At 52.4% G+C, this 14,002-nt stretch overlaps 1 protein-coding gene across 1 annotated transcript in view; it reads right to left on the reverse strand.

Annotated features, from left to right (window-relative positions):
* HK1 (hexokinase 1) overlaps positions 1 to 8,549 on the reverse strand; it is a 72,498-nt gene extending 63,949 nt beyond the window's left edge. The window contains exon 1 of the mRNA XM_024765494.1: positions 8,333 to 8,549. Coding sequence (XP_024621262.1) covers positions 8,333 to 8,395 — 63 coding nt within the window. The 5' untranslated portion in view covers positions 8,396 to 8,549. The remainder of the gene's footprint in view (positions 1 to 8,332) is intronic.
* Positions 8,550 to 14,002: the final 5,453 nt, after the last annotated feature.

Genomic DNA, 14,002 nt, shown 5'->3' on the forward strand with positions numbered 1-14,002 from the left:
GAAGGGGAGGAAGGGGAGGAAGGGGAGGAAGGGGAGGAAGGGGAGGATGGGGAGGAAGGGGAGGATGGGGAATGGGAATCAGGGGAGTATGCAGGGTCTCGTGCCCAGCTCTGCCCTGGCCCCGCCTCTTTCCTTCCTTGAATCTGTTTCCCTCAACAGCAAAATCAGAGTTGGATGTGTTATGGTAGAAAGAACATGGGTTTCTGAGTCAGGGGACCTGGTAGTGTTTCTGTCCCTATCACTCATGAGCTGTATGGTCAGCAAGTCACTTCACTACGTGGGGACCTCAGTGTCCTCATTTCTAAATGGAGATGATGCCTTCCTCAGGTGGACAGAAGCAGGGGCTCTCCCAGCAATTCCACTCCTACACACATACCCAAGAGAAATGAAAGCGTATGTCCACACAGGGAAAACCGTTCACATCAGCATTATCATAACAGCCACAAAGTGGAAACAACCCAAATGTCCCTCAACTAACAAGTGCATAAACAAAATGTGGTATACAGAAACAACTCAATATTATTCAGTAATAAAAAGAACTGAAGTACTCAAACATGCTATAGTATGAATGAACCTTGAAAACATGCTAAGTGAAAGAAACCAGACACAAAGGTCAAACATTATATAATTCCATTCATATGAAACGTCCAGAAGAAGCAAATCCATTAAAAAAAAGAAAGTAGATATCAGGGTGGAGGGAGCAATGGGGAGTGACTGCTTAATGGGTATGGGGTTTCTTTTGGGGGTGATGAAAACGTTCTGGAAATAGATGGTGGTGACGTTTGCACAACCTTGTGAACGTACTAGACACCACAGACTTGCACTCTGTAAAATGGTAAGTTGGGCTTCCCTGGTGGCACAGTGGTTAAGAATCTGCCTGCCAATGCAGGGGACACGGGCTAGAGCCCTGGTCCGGGAAGATCCCACATGCCACAGAGCAACTAAGCCCGTGCGCCACAGCTACTGAGCCTGCGCTCTAGAGCCCGTGAGCCACAACTACTGAGCCCGCATGCCACAACTACTGAAGCCCATGCGCCTAGAGCCCGTGCTCCGCAATAAGAGAAGCCACCGCAATGAGAAGCCCACGCACCAGAACGAAGAGTAGCCTCCACTCACCACAACTAGAGAAAGCCCGTGTGCAGCAACGAAGACCCAATGCAGCCAAAGATAAAATAAATGAATTTATTTAAAAAAAATTTTTTTAATGCTAAGTTTTATGGTATGTGACTTATATCTCAATTAAAAAAAAAAAAAAGCAGGGGCTCTGCCAGAAGACTTAATGCGTCTGAATGCTGGCTCTTCTGTTTATACCTGAGCCTCAGAGTCCTCATCCAAAAGTGGCGGTCATAAGGGTACCCACCTCACAGGGGACCTGTGAGGATGTAATGCCCTTGGTGCAGCAAATGTGACAGGCATTATATATGTTGGCTTCGATTAGTACTGTTACTATTGATGATTAAATAAGACCCATTTTAAGAAAGAGAGGCCCCTAGCAGGCATTCAGTGTACCCTTCCCTCCAAGGCCCCCTCAAGGCCTCGGCGTCTGAGAGCCTGTAACCAAGCATGCAATCAGATGAACGTGATCTGACATTTTCTGCCTCCCCAGGGACTGCATTTGCAAAGGGCTGGGCTGCAGACCTCACACTGCAGTGTGCCTTGGTTGGGGGGGCAGGTGGCGCACAGCCACCCGCTCCTTTTACGGAAGATAGTCTGAGAGAGGCTGCCGGCATGAGCTTTCTGTAATAGAGAAATGTTTAGGGGACAGATAAGCCAGCCCTGCCCCAGTCAGATCCACCCAGGAAGAGAGTGCATGCAGGCAAAAGCACACTTGTTTGTTTTAATTCCCAGAAAAGTTTAACGAATTCATGCTAGAGCACGAGGGGACACAGCCTTCACGAGCCTCTCTCTGTACGCCCTACCCCGCCGCCACCTGGGCACTGTGCTGACAGCCAATGGGGTGGGCACTGCTCACAGTGAGCTGTCAACCTCACTCAGTAACACTGGGCAGCAAGGGCTCCCCTTCATAAGGTAAACTAGGAAATGGCTAATTTTAAGCCAAGCTCAAATGTTGTATGTGAATGGAAATGGCTGGGAAGAAACAGTTTCTTTCAAAATTACCTATTAAAAAATTTTAAGGTTTTACTGTAACCAAGGGCTGGCTGTGGAACCATATGAACCTGTACGAACTTCTGACTGGACTGGGAGCTGACATGACCACGGAGGCAATTTGGCAAAATCTTAAAAGTGGGAAGATGCACTCACTCCTCCACTGAGCGATTTCAGCCCTAGAAACACAGCCTAGAGCAACTTACGTGTGTACAGAAGGATCATGGGGGCACTGTCTGTAATTTGAAAAATCAGAAACTCAAAGGCCTACCAAAAGAACAGATAAATTAGTTTGGTGTATTCACACAATGTAAGGGCACACGGCAGTTTAAATTGATGAAACAGAGGTATACAGATCAACATGGAAGAATGTCAAATATACAATGTTGAGCTTAAAAAAAAGCAAGTTGCAGAAGGATACAAACAGGATAACACCATTTACAAAAGGTTAAAGCCATATAAAGTAACACTACATACTCTTCATAGATACATGATATGTAATAAAAATATTAAAACATGCAGGAAATGATAAAACACCAAACTCAGGACAGAGATCACCTCGGGGAGGAGAAATGAATGTGACTTGAAGACGGGCATAGAAGGGGTTTTAGTCGTGTCTGTAATATCATTGTAATTGTGTCTGTTACCTCGCAAGCTGAGGAGTGGACACACAAGTGTTTGTTACGTTAACTTCAATATTTTTTACGCACCCCGAATATTTCATAATAAAAAATTAACTCATATGTATTGATTTGTGGGGGAGAGAATTAAAATACAGATTCTAAGTTAAATTGTTCAAATCAACAAAGATGGGTTTTTCTCCTAAAGGAAAGAAGCGGGGGGAGCAAGAATGGCCCTATGGATCCCATTCCAGATTTTCTAAGACCTTGAGAGTCACTCATCTCCTCTGGGCCTCCAGTCAGTCCCTGTTTCTAAATGGGGAATAAAATCTCTGCCTTCTGTCCACTGTACACAAGGCAGCAGGATGTCCAGGGGAGGAGCTGTGAGGGGGAGGGAGCTGCCCTGGGAGCTCAGGAATAATACTTCCTATCATGACATCATCACTCAGGTTTCTGAAAGATCAGATGAAAGCATACACATACACACATGCATGTTAGTGTGTCTATGTGTATTGTTAGGTATAGACAGACATATATACATAAACGCACACATATAGCTACACACACAACTGATATCTGATATGGCACCCAGAAGGTGTCTTGGGATGCTCAGCGACAACAACCCATTAAAAAAGAGAGAAAGCAAGGGACTTCCCTGGTGGCGCAGTGGTTAAGAATCCGCCATGCCAGTGCAGGGGATACAGGTTCAAGCCCTGGTACGGGAAGATCCCACATGCTGCGGAGCAACTAAGCCCGTGTGCCACAACTACTGAAGCCCACGTGCCAAGAGCCTGTACTCCGCAACAAGAGAAGCCACTGAAATGAGAAGGCTGTGCCCCACAACGAAGAGTAGCCCCCGCTCGCCGCAACTAGAGAAAGCCCGAGTGCAGCAACGAAGACCTAATGCAGCCAAAACTAAATAATATAAATAAAAATAAATTTATAAAGACAAACAAAAAAAAAAGAGAGAAAGCAAAGCTAAATTTTGGTAACTATCTATTTGACTCTCCCTTACGAAGTTTCTAAGTATAATATTTCCATTTGTACATTTAGAGCCTGATTTTTTTTCTTTTTTTTTTTTTAGCCGTGCTGCACAGCTTGTGGGATCTTAGTTCCCCAACCAGGGATCAAACCCAGGCCCTTGGCAGTGAAAGTGCCAAGTCCTGACCACTGGACCACAAGGGAATTCCTTACAGCCTGGCTTTAAGCAACTCTTAGGCTAGTGATATCCCACCCAAGATCTGACCACTGGCCCCTATAGCTCTCATAGCATTCTCTGTTTTGCACTTACCATAAGACAGCAAATAATTATTTATACTCCATAAGAATAGGGACTATTTCTACCAGGTTTATAGCTGTCACCCCATCCTAGCACAATACTCTGCACATAATAAAGGACTCAAACATTTTCTGAAGAAATGACTGAGTTCCCATGATCGGATTTGATTCTAAAGGGCCTCAAATCAATAAGCAGGTGCCTGCAGTCTAGCCACGACTGCTTCCTGGACACGGAGCTGTATGGATGCCTCTCTATCCAGCATCTCCTCCAGGGCCTCCTCAGGCATGTTCAGCGCTGACTCCAGGGGCTAATTCTATCAGGCAGGAACCCCTGACTGCAGACACACATGGAGACAAATCAGTCTTTTCTCCAGAAAACAGGAGGAGTGTGGGAGGACAGCGCAGCACGGCCAGATGTGAAAGTCCTGCATACCCACCCACTTTCCCAGTTTATTCCCTCACGACAATCCCAAATTATCAAACAAAATGAAGTCCTGGGCATTTTCTTAGGGGGAGAACTCCAAGGAACATCCAAGGTAGAGGGGACAGGGATTATGAAATGAAGATTCCCCAGGGAGTGAGGCTCTTATTGGATGCTTGTATAACACCAGATCAAAAGGTGCATGCGATAGTTTTCATAATTTTCTAACTCTCATCTCTCTCACCCCCGAGCAGTAAGGAAATGGGCATTTTTTAAATGCTTGCTTTTGCCGCTGGAATACATGGGCTCCAAGGAAAAAGAACTTGGTAGCCTTCTAACTGCTAAGCATACTCTCCTCTGCCTTCCTGAGCCAACCACTCGAGGACTCTGGGTTCAGCCATTGGACAAATCACACCTGTTGCCCACCTGCTTACGGGGATTCCTTAGGGTCATGGGGATCCCTCCCAGAGAAAATCCACTGGCATTTGCTCACCATCTGTCAACCCTGAAGGAAAGGACGTCTAGTTTTTCTTTAGAGGCCAAGTTCTGACCTTGCTGGACCCATCTTCCTTTCCTAAAGGAACAGAGCACTACGTAATCCTTTACCGTCCTTCGAGCTCTTAATGGCTAACCCAAGTGGACGAAGCAGGCAAGATGAGAGGCATGTAAAAGTTAAAAGTAAAAGTTACTTGGAGGTCAAAAGACCCAGGCTCTACAACTACTGAGCCTGCGCTCTAGAGCCCGCGAGCCACAGCTACTGAGCCCATGCACCACCACTACTGAAGCCTGCATGCCTAGAGCCCAAGCTCCGCAACAAGAGAAGCCACCACAATGAGAAGCCCATCGACATAATTAGAGAAAGCCTGCGTGCAGCAACAAAGACCCAACACAGCCAAAAATAAATAAAATAAATAATTAAAAAAAAAAGAAAAAGACCCAGGCTCTAGCTGCAGAATTAACAGATGTCTGGTATTCTGATGAACGGAACCTTTCACAAGCACACATGTGCATCCTTTTCCTCCTAAAAGCACTAGAAGAGTAAAAGGGAAATCTATGTTTTATACCTAACTTCAGTCTAATGCCACGACACCCTTTTCACCGCACCACATCATCCAACACTATGCAGATGCAGTCTGGAAGATGGGACTCCAGGCTGGGAAGCCAGATGCTTGGCCTGTTTCAACCCAGGATATATTTATGAGGCTGAATTACTGATGTGTCTCATAGGCAATGGGAGGAGAAATGATACCCCTTCATGATCACTTTTGTATCCTGAGCAATCCCACAAACCTTCCCTGGCACCATCCCCATCTTCCCTCTACACCCAGGCCAGAGGGCAAGTAGATGGATGAGGATTAGTGTGGGATGCCAGCGCTGTCTCCAGAGTTCCAGAGGCCACCTAGGGCTGGAGGGCTGAATCACCATGGCTGCCCACACTGGCAGGTGCGGCGGGGTGGGGGCTGTCTGCACTGGGTCCTCATCAGGTTGCAGGTAGGGTCCAGTTCCCGCAGGAGGAACAGGGCTTGGAGTCCTGCAAGTGGAGGACGTACCTTGGAGTCCCAGGGTAAGTGCTAAGTAGGAAAAGCTGGTCTCTAAAAAGTCCTGAGTCCCAGGAAAGCACATGGAGTCTCCCAGGATCTGCTCGAGTAGGGGCCGGGAAAACTGACTAGGCCATCAGAACAAGTGCCCACTATGTGCTCAGGAGGCCCAGGAAGCTTCCAGAGAACCACAATCACGGATGGCAGAGTCACACAGCCCATCACAAAGGCCGAGGTGACCCCCTGGCAGGAATCCACATACTCCCCCCATAGAAAGCAGCCTGAGAACTCCTCCATGAGGTGCAAGAAAGCCAGCCTGTTTTCAAGACTCTCCTTGACCAATAATATTATCTGGTGGAAGCTCTGGCCTCAAGACCCACCTCCAGCAAGGTTCTGACGCCAGAGGAGGGCGGGGAGGGAATTTCAGAATGCTGGTCTCAGAGGAGGGACTTGAGGATCAATTGATTCAGAAGTCACACAGTCAGATGCCTACAGGAGCCTGGTGGATAGAGCGTGAATCAGGCCACCACGAGAGTGGAGGGCTCCGGGGCCACACAAGATACTGCGTGCCTGATAAAATAGGTCCCACTGAGGGCAGTCCAAACCTCAACCCAGCATGGCCCCTGGTGGCCACACAGACGTTGGTGGCTGTGGATGCTGGAGGCTTACAAGGTCATTCGGGTCCCCACCTCATTGATCTGCTGTCTTGAGCTACAGAGGGCACCGTGTGCAGGGAGAGGGCAGTGAACTCATCTATGCCTTAAATCCCCCACTGTGAAATGGGAAGAACATCAAGGATACACAACACCACCGAAGAAAACTGGTGAAATGCACATGTTGACGTGCAGAGCTCCCCAAGCTCAGTGGTCAGAAGGAGGCTCCAGGGTGCTCCACGGGAGTGAGCATGAGTCCCACGGTTTGACAACTCTCTAGTCACTGCCACTTGTAGCCATGAGGGACCGTGGCAGATTCCCAGGCCCGTCTCCTAACTACCCAACTCTGGTCCCCACTCAGCACAGGACCCAGGATCCAAGCAGCATCCCCAATGCCTTTGTCTCAGCACCTCCCCCTCAGCTGACTTCCAGGAGGAGCCTCAGTCAAGTTCCCAGTGGAGGGAGGCGGAGACCTGGGTCCCGCCCTGGCTCTCCCTCTAACTCCTCGGGTGACCTTGATGAGGTCACTGCCCTTAGCAGGCCCATTTCCTGTTGTGCCAGAGGACGGGGCTGTCTTGGGTGGTTAAGAAGAGCACTGAACATCCTGTGGCTGCAGACCTGTGGCTCCTGCCTCTCACCTGTAGGTACATCTCCTTTGTTTGAACTCCAAAGTCAGGTTGACTTTGCTGTCCACCCCAGCTTATCCCAGCAATAATGTCACCCATTCTGGGTGTGGGTGGGTCAGGAGATCTGTCAGGCGTGGCAATGATAAAATGGGCGTCTTTCCCTACAGCTTAGGCTGTTTCTCAAAAACTTGACGCCAAAGCTGGTATAAGGGAGAGATACACCTTTAACACCTGCCAGCAGACAGGATTTTACGTTAGCCGTAAGTTAAAGGCAGCAATACCTCAGGGTAGGGAAATGTGTCCTTGTGCAAGTACACACATGCCACAAGCATACATGTCAAGGCCTCCATCCGACTCAAAAGACCAGTCTCTTATTTGAGCTCCCTGGGCTTGGCTGGAAATTACAGCTTAAGAGAGCAGAGCGGTCACGGAGAGGGATAAAAAAATTCCATTCAGACATGCCGCTCCAGACCTGAGGCCTATGAGCAAAGTTTCCGGTGGCCTCCACGCTTCTCCTTGTTCCAGGAAGCCGTGCCGGTCGCCCAGTCTTCAGATTAAGGAGCAGCCGCAACAACTGGGAGAGCCGGGGTGACAGCTTTTCCGGGCACCCGACGCGCTCCACCGGGAACCCCAAATATGGGATGCATGGCCTCCAGCCAGCACCCCCGCCTGCTGCGCGCTCACTTCCCCAGCATCTCTGTGATCACTCCTCCGCCCATGGCGCTTGGACCGTACCAAACAGGCCCTGTGGACCAACCCACCAGTTGCCACACGGTCACCCTCCCTGCACGGCCCGGAGGCCCATTTGACATCCACATCCCGTTTCAAGGACACTGCAGCAGGCAGCCCAGTCTCGGGGGTCTCCCCCCCACCTCCCAACACACACACACACACACACACACACACACACGCAGCATACGATCCCGGGAAGAATCAAAGGGCGAAGCCTTCCCCACCGCCCTGCGGTCCAACCAATGCTGGCCTGGGGGAGGCTGGGCGCGGGAGGATGGAGGCGGCTGCGGCGGCGAGCGGATACCGGAATGCAACGTTGCGGGCAGAGCGCCGGGCGGCGGCGCCGGCGGGGGCTCACCTTTTTGACTTGGTCATCCTTCAGTTCGGTGAAGTAATAAGCCAGGAGCTGCGCGGCGATCATGCTGGCGGTCGGGGGCGCGGGGCGGCAGGCTTGGGGCGGGCGTCTGTCCTCCGCAGCCTGGGTGAGCAGTGGTCCTCGGGCTGCAGCTCCGCGGCTCCTCCTCCTCCTCCTCCTCCGGCCGCTCCTCCCCCACGACCTGGGGCGCGGCGGCGGCTCGCGCGCTCCCAGTCTCCGCGCTCCCGTCCCCGCGAGGGTGACAGCCTCCAGCCGGCCCACCTCCTCGGCGCCCATTGGCTGCCGCGCGCCTCTGCAGCGCCGGGCGGTCGCGGCCGGGCCAGGGCCGGGGGGGCTCGGTGGCTGCTCCTCCCCGTGCCGGAAAGGGGGCGGGCGACGCCGCGAAATCCCCCACAGCCCGGCATCTCTCTGCACGTCCCCCACGTAGGGAGCAGGCGCAGGGACGGGAGGTTCTGTCGCGCGCGCACCGTCACGCGTGGCGGCGCCCTGCTCGGGCGGGGCGCAGGCGGGGAGGCTCGGGACGCAAGAGGAGGCATCGCCCAGCCCGGTTTGCTGCCGAACGGGGCAGCCTAGAGGCGGCGGTCCCCTTCCTTGGAAATTAGGGCTCGCCCCTGGGAGTTCCGTGGAAGGGGAGACGCCCGGAGGGGGGCTCGAAGAAGTGGGCGTGGAAAGCGAGCGGGGCCTGTGGCGGCGGAAGCGAGATCCCGGAGGCTGCGCGGTCCTCGCACCAGGTCACCACGCCAACCGGCTCTCGCGGGCCCAAGGGGCCGAGCGCCGAGCCCCACCTGGGTCCTCACCGACGGAGCATCATACCACTCCACCCCGCCGCACCCTGACCCGCCTGTGCTGCGGCGCCTCCAGGCCTAATCCCCGGCTGGCGGATTTGTGTTGCTAAACCAAGAGCGACGCCCCACAGCGTCCGCCCCTGAGTCACCGGTTCTTTCGGCCGGCCCTCCCGAAGGGCGCACGCCCGCTGGGCGGGACTTGAGCTGCAGGCCCCGGCCTGTCCCCATCCCCCCCTGGCCCCCTGAGCACCCAGGCTCGCTGGAGGCTGGGGGACAGTTTGGGCGCCCCTCCTAGGTGCCACCTTTCTCACTTTCCGGAGGAAGTTAGCCGGGCTGCGAGGAATCCCTAGAAAACCATTCGACTTTAAAGGGGGGAAGGGAAGTGAGGAATCAGAGGTGTTTATGCTGCTACTAGGACTGATGGCAACCATAGGATTCTTAGATTAATTGCTTCTGTGTGCCAAACACCACCAGGAGCTTTACTGCCTTACAAAAGGGCATGTAATGAGCTCAAAATACAAAGAAGTGGCTACTATTCTGATTCAACGGGTAAGCAAGTGGAGGCTCACTGAGGCCATGTGTCTTGCTGTACAACCAGAAAGCTGTAGATCCAGGATTAGACTTTGGGTCTGTGTGTTTTCAAAACGAGCGCTCACCCCTGGGTTTTGCTGTCCTCCCAGTCGTATGTAGCCTCTGCCTAAATAGGCCATGATACTTAAACCAAGGCTGCACCACGTGGTGGCCTGAGATGGCCAGTGTCCAACCCCATAACCTCTACCCCAGCCCTGGATCCTGGGGGCCCCTGGGCAGGCCTAAGAAAGGTACAGTGGAGTCAGGAAGGGGTGGTTTAGATCCAGAACAGCCCTCAGGGGCATGGCTTTGACATCACCAATTGAAGAGGGTCTCAGTTGTGGCCCTTGAGGCCAGAGCCCTCAGTCCAGAGCACAGCCCCTGCCCCCTAGCTTTACGGCTGTGGCATCCAGGGTCACCTCTCTGAGCCTGCTTCCTCATCTATAACATGGAGATACTAATGCTCCCCTACCTCCCTTGGTTGCTGTGGAATACTACAAATAAAATACCTGCTTATAATATACAATTAATAAATGGTAGGTATTGTCGTAAGATTGACTGGGAAGCCGATGAGGTTTACATTTCAGGGCTTCCTGCTTGCATTCCCCCGATTCTAGGCCCTCAGAGGGCCTAGCAATTTTATATTTGTAATTTTGAATTACTTTCCAAAGAGGCTCCCCAACATGATTTCAAGCTTTAAAGCTTCACAAAACCTGGATCTGCCCCCTGGATAGTATCATTATAAACCAGGAACAGAGAGGTTTCCTGGCATCCATCAAACACTTATACCACCTGCATGGCCATAACGCAAAACTGGGCGCATGGGGACAATTTGGTTGTTCTCAAGTGCCGCCTGCATCTTGCGAATGTGATTCTGCCAGACTCAGCAGGATCGAGGACTGTGCCTTGTTAATTGCTCTGTCTCACACTCAGCCCACGGCCTGGCACTCGAAGGTGGAGTGAGCCCAGTGCAGCGATCAGGAGCACACATACCCCTTAACACAGGCCCAGCCAGCATCATCACCAAGCCCCCCACTGCAACCGAGATGTCTTATCTGAACTGGAGCTAGGGAGAAGCTAACCCTTCCAACGGCCCGGCTACCCGGAGATGTTCTGTTTGCAGGCAGGGAGGCTGCCAGTGCTTTCTCTTCCCTGCCTTCCAGAGAGAACCTGCTTCTTAAGGTGACTCACTCCTCCACACCCCCTGAATGCAGCCATGTCCCAAGACCTATCAGAATTTCCTGAGAAATACCTCTAGGCCTGCCCCACCGCCTCCTCCCAACCCTCAGTCCTCAGCAGCCCGCACCAGAAATATTGCAAGACTTCCTGGTTCCTGGCTTCCCGCCATCCAAGTCATTCTGAGGTCCCAGCCATACTACTCCTGCTAAAAAGCAGCCTAATCACAGCGTAACCCTGCCCGAAACCCCTGGGTGGCTCCCTCCCTCCTGATGGAGTGGTTCAAACATCTCTGCCTGGTGTCTGAGGCCCTCTGTAATCTGACTCCACTCTTCCCCGCTTATCTCTTCCCCCACTGTTGGCCACAGCGAAGCCACTTCCCACTCTTCTTGGCCCACTCCACGTCCATCCTGTTGGAGCCCCTGCTTGCTCGGCCCTCTCCACTCACCTCCACCTGACCGGTGTCCCTCTCGCCGAAGGCCCAGCTCTCCCACCCTCCCGGTAAACTCTTCCCTGACCACGGCTACTCACTGCAGTCTCCCAGGCCTCAGCACCTCCACAGGGCAAACTCGGACTGTGCTCAGAGTCCATCTAGATCTAGACCAAGACTCTTCTTTACAGGCTAAGAATGTGAGAAGCAGCAGGTGGGCCATCTTGCCCAGCCAGTGCTCTGTCCATCCTTCCCCACTACCTCACTGCAGCCTGGTTCTCAGATAAGTAACCCTGAGTCATAACAGTCTGCCTGATATTTTTGACTGTCTTCTGGGGGGTGGCCTTATCTGCCCCAATCAGACAGCTTCCTGAGGCCAGAGTCCATTCTGCACTGCTATGTCCCACACTGGGCTCAGAGCTGGGCCTGTCTCCCCTTTCTGTCATGCCAGTTATCATCCCTTGTACTTCTTTATTACTCTGCCTCTTTTCTTGCTGTCACGTATCTCTTGGACCCCAGCCAAGTCCCTTGGCTGATTACTCCACAGACCCTGAGGAAAAGCAGCAAAGACATGGACCATGGGAAACCTAGTTCCACAGGTCTCTCCTCACCCTCGAGATGGCCCTCCCCTCTCCCAGAAGTCCCCTGGGTTTCTCTGTTCATTTACTGGGCTTCCTCCTGTATGAGTTGGAATGGCGGGTGGAGGGTCAGACAGTGCTGGGCTGCCAACCCACAAAACACCCATGCTGGTAAGAGAATGAGGGCTGCAGCTAAGTCAGAATGAAACAATTTGCATCAGACCCATGGCACTAGGAACTTTACACCAGAAATTCTCTGCAGCGGATGAAAGCTGTACCCCAGCATCTGGCAGCACACCTGTAACAGCAATGCTTGCATAATGTTGACAGTTTACAGAGTAGTTTCTCATTTATTGCCTCACCTCTCCTGATAACAGGCTGGTGACATTAGAAGGGCAAATATCATTATCCCCACTTAATCAGTCGATGAGGGTTATGGAATTTAAAGAGCTTGTTTAAGGTCGCAAAGAGAAAGAGAAAGCAAAAAGAGAAAAGAGTAAGGCCAGTGCCCACACCAGGGCAGCATCTTGGACTCCTGACACAGTGGGGGGCCTGTTGTGCACAGCACATTCTGAAAAGAAGCACCAGGAAGGGACCCTGACCCAGTGTTCATATTAGTTAGATCCGTGGTGTTGGGAATTCCCTGGCGGTCCAGTGGTTAGGACTCAGTGCTTTCACTGCCGTGGGCCCGGGTTCGATCACTTAGGTCGGGTAACTAAGACCTCTCAAGCCGTGTGGTGTGGTCAAAAAAAAAAAGAATGACCTGGAGAGCTTTTACAAATGCTGATACCCAGGCCCCAGCCCCAGAGATGATGGCTGAATTGACCTGGGGTGCGGTCCAAACATGCTTTTTTTTTTTTTTTTTTAGCAGTACGCGGGCCTATCACTGCTGTGGCCTCTACCCTTGCGGAGCACAGGCTCCGGACGCGCGGGACGCGCAGGCTTAGTGGCCATGGCTCATGGGCCCAGTCGCTCCGCGGCACGTGGGATCTTCCCGGACTGGGGCACGAACCCGTGTCCCCTGCATCGGCAGGCGGACTCTCAACCACTGCGCCACCAGGGAAGCCCCAAACATCCTTTTGAAAGTTCCCCAGGTGAGTCCCAGGGACTACCAGGAATGAGAATGACTGATTTAGACCTTTACTTTCTACAGGGACATCTGGAGGAAATGTCTGAAATGGATTTCAGCGTGGAGACTTTCAGCAGTCTCTCATGGATGCTGCCGACCAGTGGTTCCTCCAGGGTCCTAGTGGTACTACAGATCTGGAGCACACTGGACGCAAGTCCATCGTGACTTTCTCATCAGCTTTGCACAGTTCTGCTTCCTGCGTGAGAAGGCTGGTGAGGAGTCTCTGGGGTTGGAAAATCACCTCAGCCTGCCTCCTTTCCTCTCGCATTCGCCTGAAGTGCTGCCCTCCAACAACATCACGATAGAGGTTATAGATCGACAAGCACCAGGCTAAAACATCTTATTTGGCCCACCGAATGTTTTATGAGCCAACACTTGAAAATGACATGTCAGTTTAAATCATTTATTTATTTTTGGCTGAGTTGGGTCTTCGTTTCTGTGCGTGGGCTTTCTCTAGCTGCGGCGAGCGGGGGCCACTCTTCATCGCGGTGCGCGGGCCTCTCACTGTCGTGGCCTCTCTTGTTGTGGAGCACAAGCTCCAGACGCGCAGGCTCAGTAGTTGTGGCTCATGGGCCCAGCTGCTCCACGGCATGTGGGATCTTCCCAGACCAGGGCTCGAACCCGCGTCCCCTGCATCGGCAGGCAGATTCTCAACCACTGCGCCACCAGGGAAGCCCACACGTCACTTTAAAATCCAGGTTTCTGGCACCCAAAGTCTAGCCACACAGAGCCCACGTTATCACTGGCAATAAGCAGCTGGCACTGAGCACCACTGCCCCCTTCAGACAAGGTAGGTGTGCTGCAGCTTACCCAGGCCCCACCCAGCCCACCTGTTCACTGGCACACACAGCTGACTGGCCCCTGTAGGCATTTCAACTTTCAACTGATAACTGGAATTTGTAGACCGAAGGCCTCAGGTATTAGGGCCGGGACTGAGAGGCCTTGCACCCTAAGCACCTCTCTTGCTTCACCCAAGTCCCAACC

The sequence above is a fragment of the Neophocaena asiaeorientalis genome, unplaced genomic scaffold, assembly GCF_003031525.2.
Source record: "Neophocaena asiaeorientalis asiaeorientalis breed wild unplaced genomic scaffold, Neophocaena_asiaeorientalis_V1.1 scaffold31, whole genome shotgun sequence".
Classification (NCBI taxonomy): Eukaryota; Metazoa; Chordata; class Mammalia; order Artiodactyla; family Phocoenidae; genus Neophocaena; species Neophocaena asiaeorientalis.